The sequence below is a fragment of the Camelina sativa genome, chromosome 10 (genome assembly GCF_030686135.1).
Source record: "Camelina sativa cultivar CO46 ecotype springtype chromosome 10, ASM3068613v1".
NCBI classification, from domain to species: Eukaryota; Viridiplantae; Streptophyta; class Magnoliopsida; order Brassicales; family Brassicaceae; genus Camelina; species Camelina sativa.
Window position 1 is genome coordinate 2,544,503 of NC_141889.1, and position 24,144 is coordinate 2,568,646.

A 24,144-nucleotide genomic window follows, 5' to 3' on the forward strand; every position below is an offset into this window, starting at 1 on the left:
TTTTCACTTCAAAAGGGTAAGAAAAATACACTTTACCTACTCCGGTCTTGATTTGGCTATGATGCATTGTTCACATGAATTTATTACACAAGACCTGACAAGACGCTTTTATGAATCTTGTTATTCAGATCGATCCATGCGTCTGATCGCCATGCTGTATTGGCTTACTCTCTATTGTGATAGGCTGATACTGAGACGGTGCGAGAGAGAGAATGCCACGTGATCGCCATGCCCTTTGTATGCAGAAGCCCCATCACATAAATTACTCACAAGTCACAAGTTAGTTTTTAGTCTTAGATCACTTTCACCGATTTCGGTGAGCAAATATTTTCTGAGAAAAGGACCTCTCCATCATTAAAGTATGGCATTGTTTAGGTTCTCAAATATTTTCATTTATCCTACTTTTTTCTTATTTTTAAGTTATATATGAACAACCTTTATGTGATTGAAGTAGGGCTGAGGACATGAATTCTTCTCGAGTCTAGGATAAAAATCCAAACTTTTTTTCCGGCTTAGTCCAATTTTTTTATTAAGCTTTTTAAGCAGATATATGGAGTTAGTAAGATAAGAAAAAGGGGAGGGTGTAAAGTTGTTAGAAACAAATGAAATGGTCGTTGCTTTTTGATGTGATGAATTTGGACTAAGTCTATAGAAAGATGAAGGCTATTTCCCTATCATCATACTAATACTATACAATATACATGCATTGATGCATACACTTATAAAAGTAAGTGTCACACACCTAATTTGTGGGTTCCCCATCCTCTTGTATGTATATGCTCATAAATACATGCATATATATAGATGTGTCGACATGTATGTAGATTTTGACACTTGATTCGGTTTCGGTGTGTTGATCTGGAGTAATAATTATATTATATATTACATATTTATCATACAAATATGTGTGTAAGTGTTGTTACTATATATGACAGTGACATATCTATACATATGTCTATACAAAATTGCGTATGGGGAAGTTCTTAGAAATCATCAATGCAGAGAATGGAACAATAATGAGGAGATATCCGATGGTCATGATTACATGATGGGATCCCAATTCCTACATCTCTTCTCCTATATATATTATAAAATTATACTACTAAGGAGAAATGTTTATATTTCTATTTTCTATGCAAATATATATCTTAGAATTTAATTACTGTCATAGTTATTAGTATTAGGCTATTAGGGTATTAGCTATAATAATATCAACATAATATACATGTTGCAAAAAAAAAGCGTCATAAGTTAAAGTAAAAAAACACACCTAATTTCAAAGGAAGCTTAAGTTGAAATGCACAAATCAATTGTGACAATGTGTATGAATTACATGTGCAATGTAACTAATGTCATAATTAATAGATCGCCGCCACAATTAACTAATGACATTAGTTACATTTGTAGAAGAAGCTCTTCTAAACCACCCACTTCTTTCTCTAGACGGTCAGGCTCTAAAGCCCGCATTTTTTGAAAATTACATGTGCAATGTAACTAATGTCATAATTAATAGATAAGGTGAGCCTCAGCCAAAAAATATATTAGCAGTATGATTTTTTTTTGTTTTCTGATGTAGGCTCATCGGGGACTGCTCCAACTCTCTGACACATATCATTTTTCATTATTCAACTATCAATTGAACTATATGGGCTTCCTTGCTTCTTTTTTTATTTGATACCTAAACAATTCAAATATGCATTTATATATCTAAATCTCAAATACAGGAATGTAACTTTTCCAACAGTAACAGGTGGCAAACAGAGCTGACGGGGAAAAAAAAACAGGTGGCAAACAGAGCAAACAATCTAAAACCTCTAGAAACACCAAAGAGATGTTTAATTTTAAACACGTTTTAAATAATTATGTTAGTATGGAAAACACGTTGATTGGTTGGAAGATTTAAAAACAGAAGGAAAATAAAAAGATGATTGAATTCTAAGTTAGGTTATTAAACGGTCCACAACTTAAATAGAAGAATGGAAACACCCATGTGTTTCTTTATTTATAACGAAAAAGAAAGAACACATTAAACATTATCAAATCATAACCAATAATTAAAAGAAAGAAGGAAAGAAGAAAAAAACACTAAATTGTTAACACTCAGATAGATGAATTAGGTCCGACCGTTTTTGACATGAGTCTCTGATTTTGATGAATCAGAATCAATTTGAACCGGATATCTATCGATGCAATCTTCCCAAGGACTATTCGCCGAAGCCTTGACATTGCATAGAGCCACCCAAACCGCACTGTTACACTTAAACCCTGACCCTAAAGCAATCTGCCAAGCTCTATTCCCTTTCTTCATCCTTCCTTTTGCTTCTATGTATGCCAATTCATACCAAATTGAGCTAGACGAAGTATTCCCAAATCTATGTAACGTTGATCTAGATGCCTCCACATCGATTGGCGATAGTCCTAAGCTCTTCTCAAGCACATCGATCACGGCTCTGCCTCCCGCATGAATACAGAAATGGTCGATAGCAAGCTTGAAATCCGGGACGTAACAGTGCTTGATCTTGTCCTTCAAAAGTTTCTTGGCGATGAAGGTAACTAAAAACAGAAACTTTTCGCTTAAAGGAAGAATCAACGGACCCAACGTTGCTATGTTTTTCTTAAGCGCTGTCCCCGCAACAACGGTTATGTCCTTTGACAGACAAACTCCGATTTTACCGCCCTCATCGTCTCCTTGTTGCACACATCGAAAAGACTTGTCATCAGCTCCGGTATGCGTTCGAACAGTATGACATAGCTTGTACTTGGACCGTCTCCGATCTCCCAGTTTGTTGGAGAGCAAAATCGCTGCCCCACCAACACGAAACAAGCAATTGCTAACCATCATGGATCTGTTTTCGCCAGCATAAATGCCTTGAGTGATGTTCTCAGTGCTCACCACAAGTGCATAAGTGTTTTTATGAACATGCAACAAGTCCTTTGCAAGATCAATGGCGATAACACCAGCACTACAACCCATTCCTCCGAGACTAAAGCTTTTGATGTTGCTTCGGAGCTTGAAAGTGTTAACGACCATCGCAGATAGCGAAGGAGTTGGATTAAACATGCTTGAGTTCACCACAAGTATACCAATCTCTCTAGGGTTTACTTTGGTGTTCTCGAATAGCTTTTCTAGCGCACCGATGATTACCTGCTCTGTCTCTTCACGTGAAGCTGCAAAGGTCTTTTGTGGGGGCACGTTAATGAGTCCCTGGGGACTGTACGTTTCATCACCTAGACCTGAACGTTCTTGAATCTTCCTCAGGAAATCAAGCGAGGATGGATCATCGCATGCCACGTTCCGTGAGGTATCAGCTTTTCTTATTTGGTAGAAAATATCCATCGCCTTGGAAACACTAACTTTGAGATGCGGTGGTGGAAGGTAGCACGAGTAGTCAACGAGGTAAACCGGTTTGGGCCGGGTTACAATGTAGAGAACCAAACCGAAAGCGGTGAAAGCAAAGAGTAAAATTACGGTTATAAGGTTGTGTTGGAGATGGGAATAGAAGTGGTAGAGATCGTTTGCTGTAAGCTTAGAGGCTTTTCCGGCAAGTAACGCCGTTAACGGAAACAAGCAAAGGTTGAAAAAGTTGGTTAGAACGTAATGGTAAAGGAGCTTTGCGTTAACGGACGTCATTGCTCAGTTTGTGTCGGAGAGTATGATAGAGAGGAGCCGTTAAGAGGTATTTGTATGGATCCTTTTTTGTGGTCCGTTACGATTTGCAAGCATGCATATAGACATGTGTATATTCACACTCATGCAAGCATACACATTGAAATAAATTACTAGTCCACTGAAAGTTGCCAAAATAAGGTAAATAGTCCACTCTGCAATATTATATTGCCAATATATACAGAGTGTTAAATTTATTTCGTCCAAGTTTCATTTTCCAATTTTGAAAATTTGGAGCAAAAAAAAAAAGAATGTACTGGTTCTTCAACGTTGCCTACAATATGTTGATGCATCTATTATTACAAAAGAGTATGATAAATTTTTTTTGTTAAAAACAAAAAAAAAAATAGTTTATGAGTGGTGCTCAATACGATACATGTGTATTAAATAAATACTTGAGGATGTTTTAGGGGGATTCGTGTTCGTAGATTTGATTGGCTGAAAGGCTATAGTCGATTAGCCTCTGACTAAATAGCAGTTATGGGATGAATGTTTCTCGGGAACGAGTTTTATTCGCAAAGTCTGTCCCCGAACTAGATCAGTAAATAAATCAGGTGGAAGTTTAGTTAAGGCCAAATACTTTGAAATACTATAATATTTGCATAAATATTAAGAATCAGACCCTATAGAACACTAATTAATTGCATCAAACTATCCGGACACTGATTTTTTTTTTTAATTGCAACTATCTTTAAAATAAGTCATCTCTATAATAAGATTCACCACACCTAAGGGGCTAAGAGCAATCACACATATAATCACTTAGTTTAACCACTTTCAAATTCATTTTTTATAAGTCCTTTATATATATTCGTGATCTTGGTGATCATAATCAGTTGTGTTTCTCTCTATTTTTATCTCGTGACACACATGCTTTGGACCTGGAACACCATGAGCACACTGATCCAGTGATTGTTTAACCTTTTTTTCTTCTTCATATTTTTTTTGGGTAGTTTTTTAGTGCCTATAAAGGCAAAAGGTCATACACTAGTGTTGTACCCACGATTCGTCATCTCGGATAACAGGCAGAGGACCTGGGCCGGGCACGCTAAACGGGTCAAAGGTGTAGCGCTGGTCGGCCCATCAGGCCCAGAGAGAAGAAGAGAGCGCGGAGAGGCGTCATATTAGTCAGCTCGCAGTTCGACCTCGGTCAAAGATTCTAGCATTCAAGTGAATTAATTAGGACGCGAGAATCGTGTAAAATTAATTACGCATTAATTGGGTAATTAATTGGTCTGTATAAATATATAAGGGGGGGAGACTTTGTGGGGGATCGAATATTTTTTCTCTCAGACAGTAATATACAATTTTAGCAATCAAATAGTCTCTTTCAATTCGGAACTCTTAACGGTGATAAACTCCTCCATACATAAATCACTTCGGAAGGAGAAAACTCCTCTCACTCCCACAACTAGCACATATGAATGTAATTGAGTAAACTCTAAAGGATCTCGAATCTCCTTTTTGTTACTCTTGTGATAAATTTCCGTTTTTCTATCTTTTTTTTTTATTATTGGTTGCAACTCAAATAAGAAAAGGATTCAACTTGAGAGCTCGTGGGGAAAAAAGGAAACAATCACAATTTCCTTTTCTAAATTTGCTTAAAGTTAAAAGAAAAGAAGAAAAAATAGCCGTTGCTTATATTAAATACATTCATACACTCGGCTCATTATTATTAGTCATTAGGTTAAAAAATCTCCAAATCATTCATTCATTCTCTCTTCTTCTTTGTAAAACCATCAAAGTTTCTCCAAATCTCTCTTCTTCTTCTTCTTTGAGAAACCAAATCCAAAGCTTTGCGTTGGTGATCTCTGTCAAGATCGGAGGGGGAATCATATCAGACTCTGTTCGTGATTGACTGATCGCCATCCCCATGTTAATCGTGACAACATCTTCATTCGATCGAGATTGATTCCAGGTCAAGTCTTCTCCCTAATCTCAAACAACCACGAACAGAGATGATCTCTGCATCAACTTTATTATCCCTTTGATATTTGATCGGAGCATCTCTTTTCGTGATTGATCTCTTACATTATCGTCATCCGATCGTACGTGATCGATCTTAATTAATTAGGTCAAAATCTGCTCTACGATCACCGAAACGTTTTCACACGGTGGATTGATCTGATCTAATGCGGTAAAGAGGAAAACATCTCTGTTCAATCGAGATCGATTCCAGGTCAAAAAAAGTCTTTCTTCTTATTCATTCGATCAAACTTCTCAAACTCTCTCTTTTTTCTTCTACTTATTCAGCTCTGTTCGTGTTTTAACCATCTGTCAAAGACGGCTCAAGGATGCGAGAATGCGGGAACGAGGACGAGTGAGAGTAGTGAACCAGTCATGATCCTGTGTGTTTGGTGGTGTTTCCATGGTTCCGACTATTCATTCAGTCATCTGAAGCTGATGAGAATCGATCAAATCTTGTGTTTCTTCCACATCACAACCAGAGGTATATTGCTTTCTTTATTTCCTTTCCAACTAATAATTTTTTTTATTTTTTATTTTTATTTTCAGACTTTAAACTAAATTTAAGGTTTTTATAACCAATCTTTTCATATAGTATATTTTTTATTGACAAAAAAAGTTTTCAAACTTAAGCGTTAAATTGGAATAAGCTTGGTGTCACAAGTCTAACATGTTTTCGAGTGTTCTAAATTTAACACTTAAAAAGTTCTTTCACAAATAATATTTTATGTAAAAATTGTTTTAAATTTTTTTAACTAAATTTTTTTTATTATACAAAATATTTTATTAACAAAAAAAGTTCTAAGACTTCAGAGTTATTTGAATACGCTTGATGACTAACCCGACTTAGCATCCCGTCTTCCTCAGATCCGTAAGCTTGGTGTTGGTGTCATAACCCGACTTTAATTTGAATACATTGAAAACAAACCGGATTGATTTACAAAAAAAAAAAAAAAAACAAACAAACAAACAAATTTAGTATCCCCGTCCTTATAAGAGTTCGTAGGTTTTGGTGTCATAAGTTTAGCATTTTTTCATTTATTCTAAATTTAACACTTAAGTTTAATTTTAAGGTTCTTTGTAAGTAAGTAAATTGTTTTGATTTTTCTAACTCACCATTTTTATTTCACAAATGATTTAATTTTTCCAAAAAACTAAAATTTTAAATTTTAATAGGTCAACACTTTTGGTCCTATCTTTTGACTTCATAACCATTCTTGGTCATTAATTAAGGGTTACCTTTATACACAACATATACAAACATACATTAACCTTCCACTGATTTTCTTGACCCCTTGGTAAAGAACAAAAGATATAAGAGTTAACCTTTTTTTTTTGGTACATGGAGGACTAACCATGTTTCCAGACCAATCTACCGTTCTTACGAGTTCAAAGATCGATCTTAACCGGATATCTATCGATGCAATGTTCCCAAGGATTTTTAAACGAGGGCTCGACATCGCGGAGAGCCACCCAAACCGCGCTGTTACATTTAAACCCGCTTCCAAAAGCAATCTGCCAAACTCTGTTCCCTTTCCTCATTCTTCCTTTGGCTTCCGTGTAAGCCAATTCATACCATATAGAGCTCGAGGAAGTGTTTCCAAATCTGTGCAGTGTCATTCTAGACGCCTCGACATGTCTTGGCGAAAGCTTTAAACTCTTCTCTAGTTCATCGATCACGGCTCTACCTCCCGCGTGAATACAGAAATGATCAAAGGCAAGCTTGAAATCGGGTATGTAAGGCTTCTGTTTCTTGGCGTTGAACAGTCTCTTAGCAACAAAAGTCGCAAAGAAGAGGATCTGCTCGCTTATAGGAAGAACCAGAGGACCCAAAGTGGTGATATTAGTCTTCAAAGCTTCTCCGGCTATAGCCATAAGATCTTTCGATAAAGAAACTCCGGTTTTTAAACACTCGTCTTGTTCTTGGTACACACAACTGAATGCTTTCTCATCAGATCCTTTATGAGTCCTTACCGTATGAACAAGCTTATACTTGGAGCGTTTTCGATCCAAAGGCTTGTTGGAAAGCAGAACCGCAGAGCCACCAACTCTAAACAAGCAATTAGGGATCAACATTGCTTTCTTGTTACCAAAATACCAATTCTGTGTAATGTTCTCAGTACTAACCACAAGAGCAAAAGTGTTCCTATGTATCTGTAACATGTCACTAGCGAGATCAATCGCGATAACACCAGCACTACATCCCATTCCACCAAGGTTAAAGCTCTTGACGTTTCCTCTTAGTTTATACTTGTTAACAATCATGGCGGATAAAGAAGGCGTAGGGTTAAACAAACTACAGTTCACAACAAGAACACCAATCTCTCTAGGATTGATTTTGGTATTCTCGAAGAGGTTATCGAGTGCACCGAAGATTACCTGCTCTGCTTCCTCACGCGCAGCGGCCATAGTGGGACGCGGCGGGGTGCAGTGAATAGACTCCGGTAAATAAGTCTCTTCTCCGAGACCGGATCGAACCAAGATCTTTCGTTGGAACTCAAGCGACGATTCGCTGAAATCTTGAATCAAACTAGAGTTATTCATGAATTTTTGGTAACTAACTTTTTGATCCGACGGTGGTAAGTAGCAGGAGTAATCGACAAGGTAAACGGATCTAGGTCGTGACATGAAGAAGACTGTGCATCCGAATATGGCGAATGTGATAAGGGAGATGACTCCGACGAGATTGTACTGGAGCTGGTTTAGAGTTAATAAGGAGACGTTCGTGAACAAAACCGCCATTACAAGAGGGACGAGCATGAACTTCAAAAAGTGAGTAATCAGGTAGTGATAACCAAGCTTGACGTAGTCTTGGGAGTCCATGGAAACTTGTTGCTGATGCTGGTGAGAAACTGAAGCTGGATGTGTGTGCGCGTATATATAGACACTGAGAAAGAGAGAAAGATGAAGAGAAGAAATATCGTAAGGGGAATGTATTGTGTTTATAGAGACAGACACACCATTAATTTTTCTCTCCTGGTTGGGTGGAGTTTGATATAACTAAAAAACAGAAACAAGTCGCCATTAATGTATTTTGGCATCATGTGCATTGGCCAACTAATGGGAGACGTAGGGTGCAAATGGTTGCACAGTTCAAAAAATTGAAGGAGTTAGAAAAAAATTATTCAACCAAATTTCACCATTTGAATGGAAGAGGTTGAGGAAGTTGAAAATAATTATTCAACCATTCAACCTAAAAAGTTAAAAAAATAAACTAATTCTACTGCAAAAATGTTCAAGTTGTTCAACCACTATTTTGGAGATGAATGGGTATTATTCAGCCCAATTTTGTTCAAACTTAAAATTTTCAATTCTTTCAATTTTAAGCAACCATTTGCAGCCGTAAGGAGCAAAGAGTTAATAAGCTTTTTTGGTTTTTATAGGAAAACAGAGAAGAGAAGATTTTTTGAATCGATTTCTAAATTTTCCAAATTTATAGGGAAAAAAGGGTATTTTTTTTTTTTTTTTTTAACAAAGGGAAAAAAGGTATCTTAACGGAGAATATGGACGTGAAATAAGCATGGGCTAAGGCCCAATTATTTAGTAAAAATCACTGGATCTGTATTTTAAAATACACAGTACTACTGGTGTTACTATAATTTTTTTTTTTAAGATCCCAAAGAGAAAGGTATAGTATTATTGTCCAATAGCATGTCGGGAACACCAACATTATATACTAAAATTATTATTTTAAACGATTTCGATAACCCAACGGCGTAAGATTGAATGCAAATCCAGCTATTAAATACAGATCACAAATTCTCTATTTCAATAAAAACCAAATTAATATAGTTAGACTAAGACTATCATTAACATTAAACAACTAGACATTAATACTCCTCGTTCGGTGGCAATATCGTAATAAACAGCGAAACGCAAGCCTTAAAATAAAAAACACACTCAGTTTCTACCCGTTGAGCTCTCTGTCTTGTCTCTCTCAATTTTATTATCGTCATCATCCTCTTTTGTTTCTTTTCTCCTAACGTTTCTCTTTCTTCTTCGAACAATCTCCAAAACTTTTTGTTTTTTTGTTTGAGAAGAAAGAACCAAACTATTACACCAAGAGAAGAGTTTAGTTTAGTCTTTGTTGTTCGCGATGTCGGACTCTGGTTCTTCTCACAAGTCCTCCTCCACAAAGTTACCTTCAATATTGGGACTAAACATCTACATAGTTATCGCGATATGTTCTGTTTTCATACTCTTGATCTCGGTCCTCATCTTCCTCTTCGTCTGTCTGAACCGAGTCTCACGCGCTCGTAGAATGCGTGTGAAACACAGCTCAGGCTCGATCCCGCTTGTCTCCAAGGAGATATCGGAGATCAAGAAGACGGTCGGAAAGTTTATTAGAAACTCCGACGAATCAAAGGGTAAGATCGGAAACGAAGCTGTCGTCGTGGTTCCCGCATCGAGCAAAGAAGCGACGACTACGAGTACGAGTGGTGGGTTTGACACTTTGTCGGTGGCTTCGAGCGGTGGTGACGTTGGTCCCGAGGTGATGGGATGGGGAAGATGGTATAGCTTGAAAGATCTGGAGATCGCGACGCGTGGCTTCTCTGATGAGAACGTGATCGGTGAAGGAGGTTACGGCGTCGTTTATAGAGCTGATTTCTCTGACGGTTCTGTCGCCGCCGTCAAGAACCTCCTTAACAACAAGTAAGTAGTTTTGTTTACTAATTTCAGATTAGATCATTTTTGAAAAAAAAAGTTCAGTTTTTCGAAATTTGGATCTTATCCCCCTCTCTCTCTGGTGGTACATAACATTAAATTATTCATTCCTCATGTCTGACAAATTTTATTCATTTACTTCAATTCACGGACTCCGTGATTGTTGGGTCAAGGCTTCATTGGTACTTACTTACTAGTTACTACTACTTGGTTTTTTTAAAAATTGCTTTAAATGTTGTCTTCTTCGCTCCTTTCCACCCCAAGAAAATGGCGAAACTTTGATCTTTTAGTATTTCTCCGACAAGTGTTTAATTAGATAACACATTATCCGGATTAAAATTATTTCACTGAGAGTTTGACTTTCAGTGATGTAACCATTTTATCTCCTGAATTAGTAACTTCAATATATCTAAATTACAATGCTTACTTAGTTCCAGAGGCATTTCAGAGAATATATTTCCGACCATTGAACTATATAATTGCTGTTATCTTTTAGGTAGGTGTAGTGAAGCTAAAAGAGTAAAACAAAAGGAAAAATTAATTAGTTGTGTGCTTTGTTCTTTATTCTCTACTAATGCTTTCTTTTAGGCGCTGTTCGTTTCATGATCCATGTGAATGATTCTGGATGATGCTCTTTTTTTGACAAAAACGAACAACATTTGAATGGTTCATTCAGATGGTCCATCCAAATGAATAAACGAACAAGGCCTTAATCTTTTCCTTTTCTTTTGACCTCTTTTGTTTTAGTTGTTACCTTTTTTAGATGATGAGATGGTCTCACTGGGTCTATGACTTTTGAATCTGTATGATTTGATTTTATGATTTAATCAATGTAATGGATAAATCTTCTGTTTAGGTAGCAAGATTGCAGAAATCTATTATATTGATAGTTAGGTTGAGCAGATTCAGGTTGTTGGTGGCAGGACAACCACTGCAAGTTTGATGCCATTTTAAAAAGAAATATAATAATTGTTTTGGTCCTGAGAGGAGCCATGGATGAAACTTTTTTTGGCTTCTTGTTTACTCTCTCACAGTATTGTTTTATAGTAAACATTTTATAAGATATAATAAAATGAATCTGCTAAATTGATGGTAAAACATAACTTTCTTCAGGGGTCAGGCAGAGAAAGAGTTCAAAGTTGAAGTGGAAGCTATTGGAAAAGTAAGACATAAGAACTTGGTTGGTCTGATGGGATATTGTGCTGACAGTGTTCAAAGGTGCCAAAAACATACCAACTCAAATGAATTAGTAGTAGTAAACTCTAGTTTGTATTTAATCTAACAACATTTTTTACTTCTTTCTTTGTTCTTGATAAGGATGCTTGTGTATGAATATATTGATAATGGAAACTTGGAGCAGTGGTTGCACGGTGATGTAGGTCCGGTTAGTCCTCTTACGTGGGATATCCGCATGAAGATTGCTATTGGAACAGCAAAAGGGTGCAGTTTCTTTTGTTCTTTCTTCTTCTTTTCGAATTGCATTCTATCTGCAAGAAGGCACTTAAAACCATATCTTTTGATGAACAGGTTAGCCTATTTACATGAAGGGCTTGAACCTAAGGTTGTGCACCGTGATGTGAAATCTAGTAACATCTTGCTCGATAGGAAATGGAACGCGAAAGTGTCTGATTTTGGTTTGGCCAAGTTATTAGGATCTGAAACAAGCTATGTGACAACTCGTGTTATGGGAACTTTTGGGTATATATATATATACCCTCTCTTCTTTCAATTATTCAAACGCAGATTGTGACTTCACACTGATTTTTCTTAACATTCTTTTGTGAAAAAATCTACAGATATGTTTCACCGGAATATGCAAGTACTGGTATGCTCAATGAGTGTAGTGATGTCTACAGTTTCGGTGTTTTGCTCATGGAGATGATTACAGGAAGAAGTCCTGTAGATTATTCAAGACCGCCTGGCGAGGTATTTATATTTGGGAGCTTTTTGACTAATAACCCATTCCTCCTCCCAAGAACATATGCAAATATCTGTTTGTTGAAACATTTTTCAGATGAACTTAGTTGATTGGTTTAAAGGAATGGTTGCAAGTAGACGTGGAGAAGAAATTATAGATCCTAAAATCAAGACCTCACCACCACCAAGAGCTTTGAAAAGAGCTTTGCTTGTTTGTTTGCGTTGCATAGACCTTGATGCTAGTAAACGACCAAAGATGGGACAAATCATTCACATGCTTGAAGCTGAAGACTTCCCTTTCCGTCCTGTAAGTATAAAAAAAAAGCTAAAAAGAGATTTTAGTAATGCTTTATGGCTTTATGCAATTAACTGATTTCAAAAGTTGTATGTGTCTCACAGGATCACAGATCAAACCAGGAAAGAATGACCGAGAAAGCTTCAATGGCAAACAAGAATGTCCATCACGGTTGAGTATTCGTTACACATCCACAAATTGATAGATGTTTCCATGTTTTATTAATTCTTAAAATTGATGATTGATATGCCTAAAGGAAAAAAATTGGAGAAATGAGATTAGATATATGAGGATGGAATTCAGATTTAAGGCTTGTATTTTGTATATAACATATATGTAATGTATAAATAAATTAGTGAAACTCTATAAAGAATGTTACATTCCTTCTCTTTTGGTTTGCCTAGACAGGCCATGTGAATATTTCACTTACAGGTTTACAGCATCATAAACTGGTTCAACTCAAAATTTAAGCCACATTGACCCGGACCAAACCAGAATTTGGTAATTTGGTTTTCATAGAAGAAGAAGAACTGATTAATTGGCGTTTAAAACTAAACCGATCTCAAACCGAAATTATGCTAATGACCGGGATTCGGACAAATCGGATCCGGTTCGGGTGGAGCTGAAAACAGATGTGTCGGAATTCGGATCCGACAAACCACGACCACTCCACTACCTGCGATTGGTGAAACTATCCAAGAGTCGCCACGTGTCATCACATATTCTCCTGACATCTCCCCCCATCATCATGAAACCCACATAGCAAAAAAGGGAAAACAAAATCCACATTCTTTAAAAGTCGATTTCATCTCCAGATCTGTGTGATTCGAGGAGCGAAAACATGGAAGAGGATTTGATTAAACGTCTTGAAGCTGCGGTTACGAGGCTTGAAGGGATCTCAAGCAACGGTGGAGGAGGAGGAGTTGTTTCTGTTTCCCGCGGAGGAGATTTCTCAATCGATGGTGATGTCGCATCGTCCGATCCTTCGATTCTGGCTTATGACGATCTGATTTCTCAATGTGTTGGTAGGGCTTTAAGCGCTGCTGAGAAGATCGGTGGAGTTGTTCATGATGTGACGAAGATTGTCGCCGAAGCATTTGCTTCGCAAAAGGAGCTGCTTGTTCGCATCAAGCAAACGCAGGTATGTTTGCTTGAGTATTTTTGGGTGTGATTAAGATCGTTTCGTTTTTGGTGCGTCTTTGTGAATATTTTGGTATTGTTGTGATTCGAAACAGAAGCCTGACCTCGCTGGATTGGCTGGATTTCTAAAGCCGTTGAATGATGTTACAATGAAAGCTAATGCAATGACTGAAGGCAAAAGGTCTGATTTTTTCAATCACTTGAAGGCTGCTTCCGATAGTTTATCTGCATTGGCTTGGATTGCTTTCACTGGCAAAGATTGTGGTAAGCTGAGAGAGAGAGAGAGAGAGAGAGAGAGAGAGAGACATCATGTTGGAAAAGTTTCTAAATTTATGAATTTTGTGATTTCAAAATTCTCTCTTTGTTTTTTTCCCTGCAAGGTATGAGCATGCCCATCGCTCATGTGGAAGAAAGTTGGCAAATGGCTGAGTTTTATAACAACAAGGTGCTAATCTTTAATCATCTCTATGCTTTCATATGTTATGATGTTATGGGATTATGAAAAAACAATAGGGAACAAGGAGAGTTACTTGATTAGGTTGTAGAATCCTATATTGCTCTTTAATGCTCTTTGCACATTGTTAATTCTGTGATATCCATGTTCTTCGTCAGGTTCTGGTTGAGTACCGTAACAAAGACGCAGATCATGTGGAATGGGCTAAAGCCTTAAAAGAACTTTACGTACCTGGTTTAAGGGATTATGTTAAAAGTCAATACCCCTTGGGACCTGTATGGAATGCATCAGGGAAACCTGCTACTGCTACTGCTCCTGCCAAGGCTCCACCCGGTGCTCCTGCTCCTCCACCAGCACCCATCTTCAGTTCTGAATCTTCAAAGCCATCATCATCGTCGAACCAGAAACAAGGGATGTCTGCTGTTTTCCAGCAGCTCAGCTCGGGTGCTGTTACCTCAGGTAGGTTTGATGTTGTATGTCTTCATATTTCTGGCGTAGTGTCTATTTTGGAATGTGAATCACAAGTAGCTTATTATCCTTGTGCTTTGCTTCCCAGGTCTTAGAAAAGTGACGGATGATATGAAGACAAAGAACCGTGCTGATAGATCTGGAGCTGTTAGTGCCATTGAGAAGGAAACCCGTGCCAGTAAACCAGCCTTCTCAAAAACTGGACCACCGAAAATGGAACTTCAAATGGGTCGCAAGTGGGTTTTACTAACAATTCCTATGATGGTACATAACTCTGGTAGAAATGCTATAGTACTGATTGCTGCTTCTACTGTATTATTAGGTGGGCTGTTGAGAACCAGATTGGGAAGAAGGACTTGGTCATCAGCGAGTGTGATTCCAAACAGTCTGTGTACATATTTGGTTGCAAAGATTCCGTCTTGCAGATACAAGGTAACTTTGCGGCATTCCAACCTCACTGTGAAAAGTTTGGATATCTACTCAAAAATCTTTGAGGCCCTTACTGTTGCTGCATAATCTGTAGGAAAAGTGAATAACATCACCATTGACAAATGCACCAAAATGGGTGTTGTTTTCACGGTGAGTGGAATAATAGTCATTCCTCTTACATTCCTACAGTATACAGTTATGTGATTTCTAATAATGTAAGATATAACATGTCTGTATAGGATGTTGTTGCTGCATTTGAGATTGTGAATTGCAACAACGTAGAAGTGCAATGTCAGGTTTGTTTTCTATAATCTATAAGCTTTTCAAATGGCAGCAGATATATCTTTTTAAAGACTATATATCTTTTTGTCAAGACACTGATTGCTCTTCGTTTGTCTTTACTCATCTATGGCTAATCTAGGGTTCAGCTCCCACAGTTTCTGTGGACAACACAACTGGCTGTCAGTTATATCTAAACAAAGACTCGTTAGAGACAGCGATAACAACAGCCAAATCGAGTGAGATCAATGTAATGGTGCTACCCCTGATGGAGATTGGGTACGCCTTTACTTTCTTTGTAACCATGAAAACGTTTTGATTTTCTGGTATTCTTCAAACTTTATACACCAAAAAACGAAATACTTCTGGAATCTGGTTACTGTTGGTTGATACCAATATTCAGAAGCCATTGGTTGTGTAACCAGGAACCTAATGTGTATGACACTGTGTATGGTAGGTATTATTCTCATATTGTCTTGTTACAACATTGTAGGTGGAACATGCGCTGCCTCAACAGTACAACCATGTGTTCACGGAAGGGAAGTTTGAGACAACACCGGTCTCGCACTCAGGTGCCTAAACCAAGGAGAATCTATTTGCACTCTGGGTTTTGCTTGAATATCATGCCTTTTTTTTATATATACTCATATATTTGGTTTCTTCAGATTGTTATAGAGGAGAGAATCTGTTTGTTTATTTGTTGGTTGGTTGGTTTTTGTCTTGTGTCTCTGTCCCCTAATTTTGGGTATGGAGGTTCTTTGGCCTTTTGATTTATATGATCTGAGCATCCTGTGTTTTGTTCGTCCTTGAGGTTTTGGATTTGGGTTTCTCCTTTCTTTGCTTTTGCGCTTGTTCTGAGCTATTGACTGTTGACATTGCGCACAAATCAAATCATGGATAGGAAAAAGTTGCAAATCCTGTTTTTGGAATATGCAATAATTTTATGTTATTCAACCTTTTTGGGTTTTGTTTTGTTAAGAACTTGTTAATGTATATAGGATATGATGTGAACACAGTAAAGAAAATCTTGAGAAAAGTATGGATGACTTTAAAAATACAGAATAGAAGTTTTAGTAAGTCAACATAATAATTGATTTGAACATTGTAAAATCACAAAAGCTAAGAAAAGTTATTGGTGGTGAAACGTGAAGAGTGGGTTACTCTATTGGGAAATAGCATGTAAAAGGGGAATACTGTCATCTACTTTTTGAGGAATTAATTTTTATTTTCTACATTGCATGAACCTTATTTGCGTATGCGCTCATACAATTAGTATCCCATCCATTCTCTTCAACTAAAAGATATCAGTAAATGTTCCAACCTTTTTTTGGTACTTTGACTCCTACATCCTAACTAATCTAATCATTTTACTACCAGCAACAACAATGAATAATGTAAAAGTTTTTAAGTCGTATTTACGAAATTTGGCTTTGGACTTAACATTTAACAACGTTGAGATTAAGGCAAAGGTACTTGTGGCACAAAATACTCAAGCAAACTCAAAAAGATATATTACTTCAAATTTCTCTGCAGAAAGTTTCCTCATCGGAAAGTAGCCAATTTTTTCTTATTACAAAATATAATAAGACCGAAACGAAGAAGACTTTATACCTCAAAAGTCTCTGAAACTAACAACAGAAGTCAGCACGTGTAGTGTGGAAAAATAAGCACAAAACGTGTCTTGGAAAATTCTCTTCCTTGTATATAACCGTTACAGTAAAAACCTCTTCTTTAAGCAACACTATCTCTCATCATCTCTCTCTCTTTCTTCTCTCTCACCAACATGATGGCTCTTCTCCGCATCCTCATCTCTCTCCTTCTCATCTCCATCTCTCACTTCCCATCCTCACGTAAGTATCTTCCCCAACACGACGTCGTTTGTTTTATCTCCTCTGTTTCTTCTTCATCTAACCTTTTTTCACTTCCTCTGTTTTTTTTTTGTTCTGTTTGTTGTTACCGACAGATGCAGAGTCTTTCATCGGAGTTAACTACGGTCAAGTCGCCGACAATCTCCCTCCGCCTTCAGAAACAGCCAAGCTCCTCCAATCCACTTCGATTCAGAAAGTTAGACTCTACGGCGCCGATCCCGCCATCATCAAAGCTTTGGCTGGTACAGGTGTAGGTATCGTCATCGGCGCTGCTAACGGCGACGTTCCTTCACTCGCCTCTGATCCAAACGCTGCCGCTCAATGGATCAACTCAAATGTCCTCCCTTTCTATCCCGCCTCCAAAATCATCCTCATCACCGTCGGCAACGAGGTCCGTCTCCGTCGCCAAGTTTCAACCTTTTTTTAGAGATTTATTTCTCTAATTCTGTTCCGACGATCATCGCAGGTTCTGATGTCGAACGATCCGAATCTGGTGAACCAGCTACTCCCGGCGATGCAGAATCTCCAAAAAGCCCTCGAAGCGGTGTCTCTCGGCGGGAAAATCAAGGTCTCGACGGTTCACGCCATGACGGTGCTCGGTAATTCAGACCCGCCATCAGCCGGTTCATTCGCCGCCGGTTATCAAACCGGTTTAAAGGGGATCCTGCAATTCCTAAGTGACACTGGTTCACCTTTCGCTATTAACCCGTACCCGTTCTTTGCGTACCAGAGTGACCCGAGACCCGAAACGTTGTCGTTTTGTCTCTTTCAGCCTAACGCCGGACGGGTCGACTCCAAAACCGGAATCAAGTATACGAACATGTTCGATGCTCAGGTACATTAATTACCAGTTGGCTCCACTCCACCCACGCTTTTTTTGGGTTGAAGTCGGGTCCATAACTAATCAATTCATTTGTGTTTGGTAAGGTAATTAAATTAAACTGTTACTGAAGTAGTTAAAGGTTCTTATTAGTCTCTGGTTGTGAATTTGGTTGACTGTTTTGTATATATCTAAATGGTTTAGTTAAACGTCAAAAGCATAGTTTATAGTTGTCGGTTAGTTTCTAGTAATTTATTGTTGTGACACAAAAATATGAGAATAATAAAAACTGGCTGTATTCACGTGGACGAATCTATAGTTTGAACTTTCGGTTTTTTTCTTTTTTGGTATATATATATTTATTTTAAATTTTCTTGGCACTAGATTGTAGCAAGGAACTTGTTCTATCTCTACTTTATGATTTATAAGGAATCTATATTCTTATGATATTTATAGTACAAAAGACAGTTGTTCACGTATGTGTCCTGAATTTACACTTTCCTTCGTATACACAATCGTTAAAATAAAATAGTTGCTTAATGATTTGGTACTTCTAATACTTATTATTAATTATCAGTTCATATACTATGCTTGTAATGATCGTTCTCAGGGAATAAGTATGCGTGGAGATGACATGTCACTCGTTTACTGATTGTCTGACAGGCTGGACTCGCACTAGTTGTTTTACTTATTTTAGATGTTTCTTGAAACATTTGTTTTGTTGTTTTGTACTCGTCATCATTAATTCCACGTTAGCAATGTCGACTTTAAAAAGTCAATAAAATGTACGGGAAAATAGAAGAAAGAAAGAAAAAGAAAAATGGTGACGTCTTAGTAGAGAAGAAGTCTTTGTTTATGGTCGTTGCTTGCAACACGCGTCACATTCTCTGAGTTTTCCATCATTTCACAGGTTGATGCGGTTCACTCGGCTTTGAAATCAATGGGATTCGAAAAGGTGGAGATTGTTGTGGCGGAAACAGGTTGGGCGTCACGAGGGGACGCTAATGAGGTTGGAACGAGCGTGGATAACGCCAGAGCTTACAACGGAAACCTAATAGCTCATCTAAAGTCCATGGTTGGCACACCTCTCATGCCTGGAAAGCCAGTGGACACTTACTTGTTCGCACTTTACGACGAGAACCTAAAGCCTGGACCATCTTCGGAACGGGCCTTCGGGCTTTTTAAAACTGATCTTTCTATGGCATATGATGTAGGCCTTGCCAAGAGTAGCAGTAGTGACAGCAACAGTAGTGGTCAGGTTAGATATTAGAAGTTGTGGCTTTTTAATTATATGGAAAAATATGTTATTATAACATGTAAACGCAGATGCGGATAAATAATAGAGGTTTTAACTTATGAGGTGATGTCTTGATGTTCATATAATTAGACGCCATCGGGAAAAATGACGTCAACAGGGTGGTGTGTACCCAAGAAGGGTGCGACGGATGATCAGTTGCAGTCAAGCTTGGATTGGGCGTGTGGACAAGGAATAGACTGTGGTCCGATACAGCCAGGAGGAGCTTGTTTCGAGCCAAACAATGTGGCCTCACACGCAGCCTACGCCATGAATATGTATTTTCAGAAATCTCCTAAACAGCCTACAGACTGTGATTTCTCTAAAACAGCAACAGTCACCTCCCAAAATCCTAGTAAGTGTTCTCTCCCCTTAAACTGTCACTAGCCTACCAATAGAATATTCGACTTAGTGTATGTAAAACATTGTCACAAAGACCTAGTGATTGATAATTGCTCCTCAATAGCACAAATGCATTAGACATATTCTATAGCTTTCCTAATTATCTTGAACCTGAATTTGTTAGGTTACAACAGTTGCGTGTATCCGGGAGGAGGAGGAGGAGCAGCAGGAAGTAAAGCAGTAGTGAACAAGTATGTGAGCTCAGACAAAGTAGAGAAGAAGAGTGGAGCAACTGAACCAAATGCCTCTTCTTCTCTATCTTTTCTACTCATCTTTATGTTCCTAATCTTCCATGTAAATATGTAATGGCTCAATTAGCTCTTGGGGTAATTTGATTAAGTACTCTTACCTTCTTGATCTTTCCTCTCCCTCCTTTGTATTCGTGTGATCAAGTTGTTATTAGTCTTATATAATAGTTACACTCAAATTCTATACACCATAATAAAATTGTATTATACATTAGTCTGCTGTAACGGCTATTTCCACTAGACTTCTTTTTGCATTCTTTTATGGATCTGAATATTTTAGTTAAGCTTAGATAATTTCCAATTTGGTTTAGTCCACAAATTTTACATTTACTGAAAAGGAATTGTTGACCCAAGTTTTCTTAAAACAAAAAAAAAAGAAGAAGGAAATGTTGACCACAGAACCAACTCTGAAAATTCTAGAGTTCTCGAGGAAAAATATTGTAAATTTGACCCGGTTTATCTCGGTTTACTCCAGTGAAATTACCTTTTCTGAAAAGGAATCAGGCAAATAACTAATTTGCCTTTTTTAGTTTTGTTAAAAGAAAACTATTTCCATCTCAAAAAAGGAATGGTTGACTGAACCGACTCTTAGGGCTTATAAATACGGCACATAGGGTTCACAACTTCATCACCTAACAATTCAATCGCTCTCTCAGTTCTTAAACTTTTTTCTCATCAAATTCGCTTTCACAGAGAAAAGAAACAAACGATGTCGACGAAGAAGATGATCATGTTGAAGAGCTCCGATGGCCAGTCGTTCGAGGTTGAAGAAGATGTCGCGATCCAATCGCAGACCATAGCGCATATGGTTGAAGACGATTGCGCCAGTACCGAGATCCCTCTTGCTAACGTGACGAGCAAGACTCTTGCCCTAGTGATTGAGTATTGCAAGAAGCATCACGTCGATGCCGCTAACCCTATCCCCGAGGAGGAACTCAAGACGTGGGATAAGCAGTTCATGGAAACAGATCAATCCACGATCTTTGATCTCATTCTTGCTGCGAACTACCTAAACATCGTAAGCTTGCTTGACCTGACGTGCCAAACTGTTGCTGATATGATCAAGGGCAAAACTCCAGACCAGATTCGTGCACACTTCAACATTAAGAATGACTATACACCTGAGGAAGAAGAAGAGGTTCGTAGGGAGAATCAATGGGCTTTTGAATGAGCGGATCATGACTCAAAAAAACATTAAGCAGCTTTCTTTGCTTTTCTTTTAGTGTGTGGTTTTCTTTTTCGATTTCTTGATCAATGTAGATGATGATGATGATCTTCGTCTACTTTTGTTTCTTTTTTTTGTTTTTGTTTTTTTTAAAATAATATCAAAGAAATAACAAAACCAATGTTTTCTTTTTCTTCACAATCTTTGTTAATATCCTTAATTATCAGTCAAAAACCAAAATCAGTAATAATTGAATTTATAAGGAGCAACAAAAAAAGGAATCTAAACGTTTCCTAAACGACGCCGTGTAGTAGTTGTAATTGTGGTCCACTTTTAATCAGCAAAATAGGAACAGTCAATGTCAAATTGACTCTCTCTCCTTCTCTCTTTTGTGTTGAGGTCAGACTCAGAGCTTAGCCCATCAACCAACAACGTTCAACAAGCGAGCGTGTTTGTGTGTGTATTGACTCATTCTTCTTCTTCTTCTTCTTCTTCAGCTTTTTTCCCCTCGTAATTTACCAAATCCACTCTTTCTAGGGTTTGATCTCTCTTTCTCTCTCTCAATCATGAACCTTCTTCTCTTCTAGACTCTCAAAAATTCCCCTTTTTTTTTCTTTGATCGGCGACGGAGAAGCCTAAGTCTGAACCCCGTTAATGTCTGTCTCCGATCTCAAAGAACGTCACGCCGTCGCTACGGAGACCGTTAATAACCTCCGTGACAGGCTTAGACAGAGACGCCTTCAGCTCCTCGACACCGATGGTTTGGGGATTTTTTTTATTCTTCTCTTTCTCTCGTCTTCTTCTCGTTTTCGTCTTCTTTAATTGGGATTGAATTTTGGCAGTGGCGAGGTATTCGGCGGCGCAAGGACGTACTCCGGTGAGCTTCGGAGCAACGGATCTGGTTTGCTGTCGTACTCTTCAGGGACATACCGGAAAGGTGACTCAAAAGTTCCATCTTTTTTTGTGTCTCTCTTCTTATCCTTCAAGTGTATGCTTCTTTTTGGAATTTTGTAGCTTGTGATAAAAGGGCAACTACTAAAGCTTCCATTTTGGGGAACTATTACCTTCCATTTTCGAGAATTTTGGGTTTGAACTATACTTTGTTGTTTAGTTGCTGCTTTCTATTAGATGTTACTAGTTTATATCATCTTTTGAGGAGTGCAGAGGGATTTGATTAAGATCCTGAGGAGATGTTGTAGAGTGTAGACACAGTAGAGTTGATTGTGAATGTTAGGTGATGATACTACTGATATACAATATTTAGATGAGGTAGCTTGCAGATGTTAACATGTGGAATTTACAGGTTTATTCATTGGATTGGACACCGGAGAGGAACCGGATTGTCAGTGCATCTCAAGATGGGAGATTAATCGTGTGGAATGCTCTCACGAGTCAGAAAACTCATGCTATTAAACTCCCTTGTGCGTGGGTTATGACATGTGCTTTCTCTCCAAATGGTCAGTCGGTTGCGTGTGGTGGGTTAGACAGTGTGTGTTCTATCTTCAGTCTTAGCTCAACCGCGGACAAGGATGGAACCGTACCAGTTTCGAGAATGCTTAGTGGTCACAAGGGGTATGTTTCGTGCTGTCAGTTTGTCCCTAATGAGGATGCCCACCTAATCACCAGTTCAGGTGACCAAACATGTATCTTATGGGATGTGACTACTGGTCTCAAAACTTCTGTTTTTGGTGGTGAATTTCAGTCTGGACATACTGCTGACGTCCTAAGGTATGGATGTTGCTTTCATCTCCATGGCTTATTGCATCGAATTTTTTAATAAAGTAGCATATATTTCATACCTACTTAATCATCCACAACTATTCCTCTGGGATGGAGCGTTTGAATTAGCCTATAGGTTTGATATATTAAGAGTCAGTTAAACTTATGACCTCTTACACGGTGATTGTGTCCTATTTCTTTCAGTGTCTCAATCAGTGGGTCAAACCCAAACTCTTTCATATCTGGTTCATGCGATTCCACAGCACGCTTGTGGGACAGTCGTGCTGCAAGCCGAGCAGTTCGTACCTTTCATGGGCACGAGGGAGATGTTAATACTGTCAAGTTCTTTCCGGATGGTAATAGATTTGGGACTGGATCAGACGATGGAACATGCAGGCTGTATGACATTAGGACTGGTCACCAACTCCAGGTTTATCAGCCACATGGTGATGGTGAGAACGTACCAGTCACCTCCATTGCATTCTCAGTCTCTGGGAGACTTCTTTTCGCTGGCTACGCGAGCAACAACACTTGTTACGTTTGGGATACTCTCTTGGGGGAGGTAATCTAGTTAATGTTGAGGAAGAGTGGTGAGAGTTGTTTTCTCACTCATTGCAAGGTTTATAATTGGTAATGTGGGGGCTTTTCTGGCAGGTTGTATTGGATTTGGGTTTACAGCAGGATTCACACAAGAATCGGATAAGCTGTTTGGGGTTGTCAGCAGATGGAAGTGCCTTGTGTACAGGAAGTTGGGATTCAAACCTAAAGGTTAGTGTCTCTCTGCTTATTATATCACGTTATAATTTGAATAAGATGGAAATTAAGATAAGCAACAAAACAAATATCATCGGAGATGTAAGAAAATTTGAGTAAATATGTGAATTTCCATTGAAATAAACAGATATGGGCGTTTGGAGGGCACAGAAGAGTGATTTGAAGAAGATGATTAACAAACGTAGGAGTCATGTCTCCAGTTGTGGTGGTTGGCTAATATATTCTGTAGTCGGAAGTAAAATATGGTCAGGTCCATTTGTGGAAGAACAGAAGGTGTTTGGTTTGAAATAGTGGAGTGGTTAGAAGGATCAAACTTCCCTTTGTTGTTGTATTGTGCTTTGATTTATTAATTCTTCATTCTCCTTTACTAAAACTCCTGAACGGCATTACTTGTTATTTCGCTCCTCAATGTGAATTCTGTAATCAATTGTTTCCACCAGTCGTAACTACCATATCTTGAGTTGAATTGAATGTAAAACTCTACAAGTCCGTTGGTTGGATGGCTTAATGGAGTAAGTCTAGTTTATTTGCTTACACTTGCACGGTACGGTTTTCCAAGTGCGAGTAAGATAATC

At 38.2% G+C, this 24,144-nt stretch overlaps 6 protein-coding genes and 1 pseudogene across 7 annotated transcripts; 5 read left to right on the top strand and 2 right to left on the bottom strand.

Moving 5' to 3' along the window:
* Positions 1–1,969: 1,969 nt before the first annotated feature.
* Positions 1,970–3,682, bottom strand: LOC104716684 (3-ketoacyl-CoA synthase 18). Its single transcript, XM_010434102.3, has one exon. It carries the CDS (start codon positions 3,629–3,631, stop codon positions 2,114–2,116), a length of 1,518 nt encoding a protein of 505 aa, XP_010432404.2. The 5' UTR covers positions 3,632–3,682; the 3' UTR covers positions 1,970–2,113.
* Positions 3,683–6,829: 3,147 nt separating this feature from the next.
* Positions 6,830–8,513, bottom strand: LOC104716686 (3-ketoacyl-CoA synthase 17). Its single transcript, XM_010434103.3, has one exon. The coding sequence runs from the start codon at positions 8,453–8,455 to the stop codon at positions 7,022–7,024; it is 1,434 nt and encodes a 477-aa protein (XP_010432405.1). The 5' UTR covers positions 8,456–8,513; the 3' UTR covers positions 6,830–7,021.
* Positions 8,514–9,490: 977 nt separating this feature from the next.
* On the top strand, positions 9,491–12,898 carry LOC104716687 (putative receptor-like serine/threonine-protein kinase At4g34500). The gene is made up of 7 exons (XM_010434104.3): positions 9,491–10,285; positions 11,411–11,515; positions 11,615–11,737; positions 11,825–11,995; positions 12,094–12,223; positions 12,312–12,521; positions 12,614–12,898. Exons 1-7 carry the CDS (start codon positions 9,729–9,731, stop codon positions 12,683–12,685), a joined length of 1,368 nt encoding a protein of 455 aa, XP_010432406.1. The 5' UTR covers positions 9,491–9,728; the 3' UTR covers positions 12,686–12,898.
* Positions 12,899–13,221: 323 nt separating this feature from the next.
* On the top strand, positions 13,222–16,084 carry LOC104716688 (cyclase-associated protein 1). The gene is given in 11 exon segments (XM_087470008.1): positions 13,222–13,650; positions 13,745–13,913; positions 14,030–14,094; positions 14,262–14,562; positions 14,660–14,807; positions 14,894–15,003; positions 15,095–15,150; positions 15,240–15,296; positions 15,422–15,536; positions 15,539–15,558; positions 15,773–16,084. Coding segments are annotated over 11 exon segments (1,428 nt in total). The 5' UTR covers positions 13,222–13,350; the 3' UTR covers positions 15,860–16,084.
* Positions 16,085–16,711: 627 nt separating this feature from the next.
* Positions 16,712–20,122, top strand: LOC104716690 (glucan endo-1,3-beta-glucosidase 7). The gene is made up of 6 exons (XM_010434107.3): positions 16,712–17,129; positions 17,243–17,538; positions 17,614–17,982; positions 18,878–19,225; positions 19,355–19,616; positions 19,788–20,122. The coding sequence occupies exons 1-6, from the start codon at positions 17,063–17,065 to the stop codon at positions 19,967–19,969; spliced, it is 1,524 nt and encodes a 507-aa protein (XP_010432409.1). The 5' UTR covers positions 16,712–17,062; the 3' UTR covers positions 19,970–20,122.
* Positions 20,123–20,544: 422 nt separating this feature from the next.
* On the top strand, positions 20,545–21,270 carry LOC104716691 (SKP1-like protein 11 pseudogene; annotated as a pseudogene). Its single transcript, XR_015568917.1, has one exon. The product of XR_015568917.1 is annotated as an SKP1-like protein 11 pseudogene (transcript).
* A 148-nt stretch (positions 21,271–21,418) lies between these two features.
* Positions 21,419–24,035, top strand: LOC104716692 (guanine nucleotide-binding protein subunit beta). Its single transcript, XM_010434109.3, has 6 exons — positions 21,419–21,836; positions 21,919–22,013; positions 22,380–22,804; positions 23,000–23,357; positions 23,450–23,563; positions 23,697–24,035. The coding sequence occupies exons 1-6, from the start codon at positions 21,731–21,733 to the stop codon at positions 23,730–23,732; spliced, it is 1,134 nt and encodes a 377-aa protein (XP_010432411.2). The 5' UTR covers positions 21,419–21,730; the 3' UTR covers positions 23,733–24,035.
* Positions 24,036–24,144: the final 109 nt, after the last annotated feature.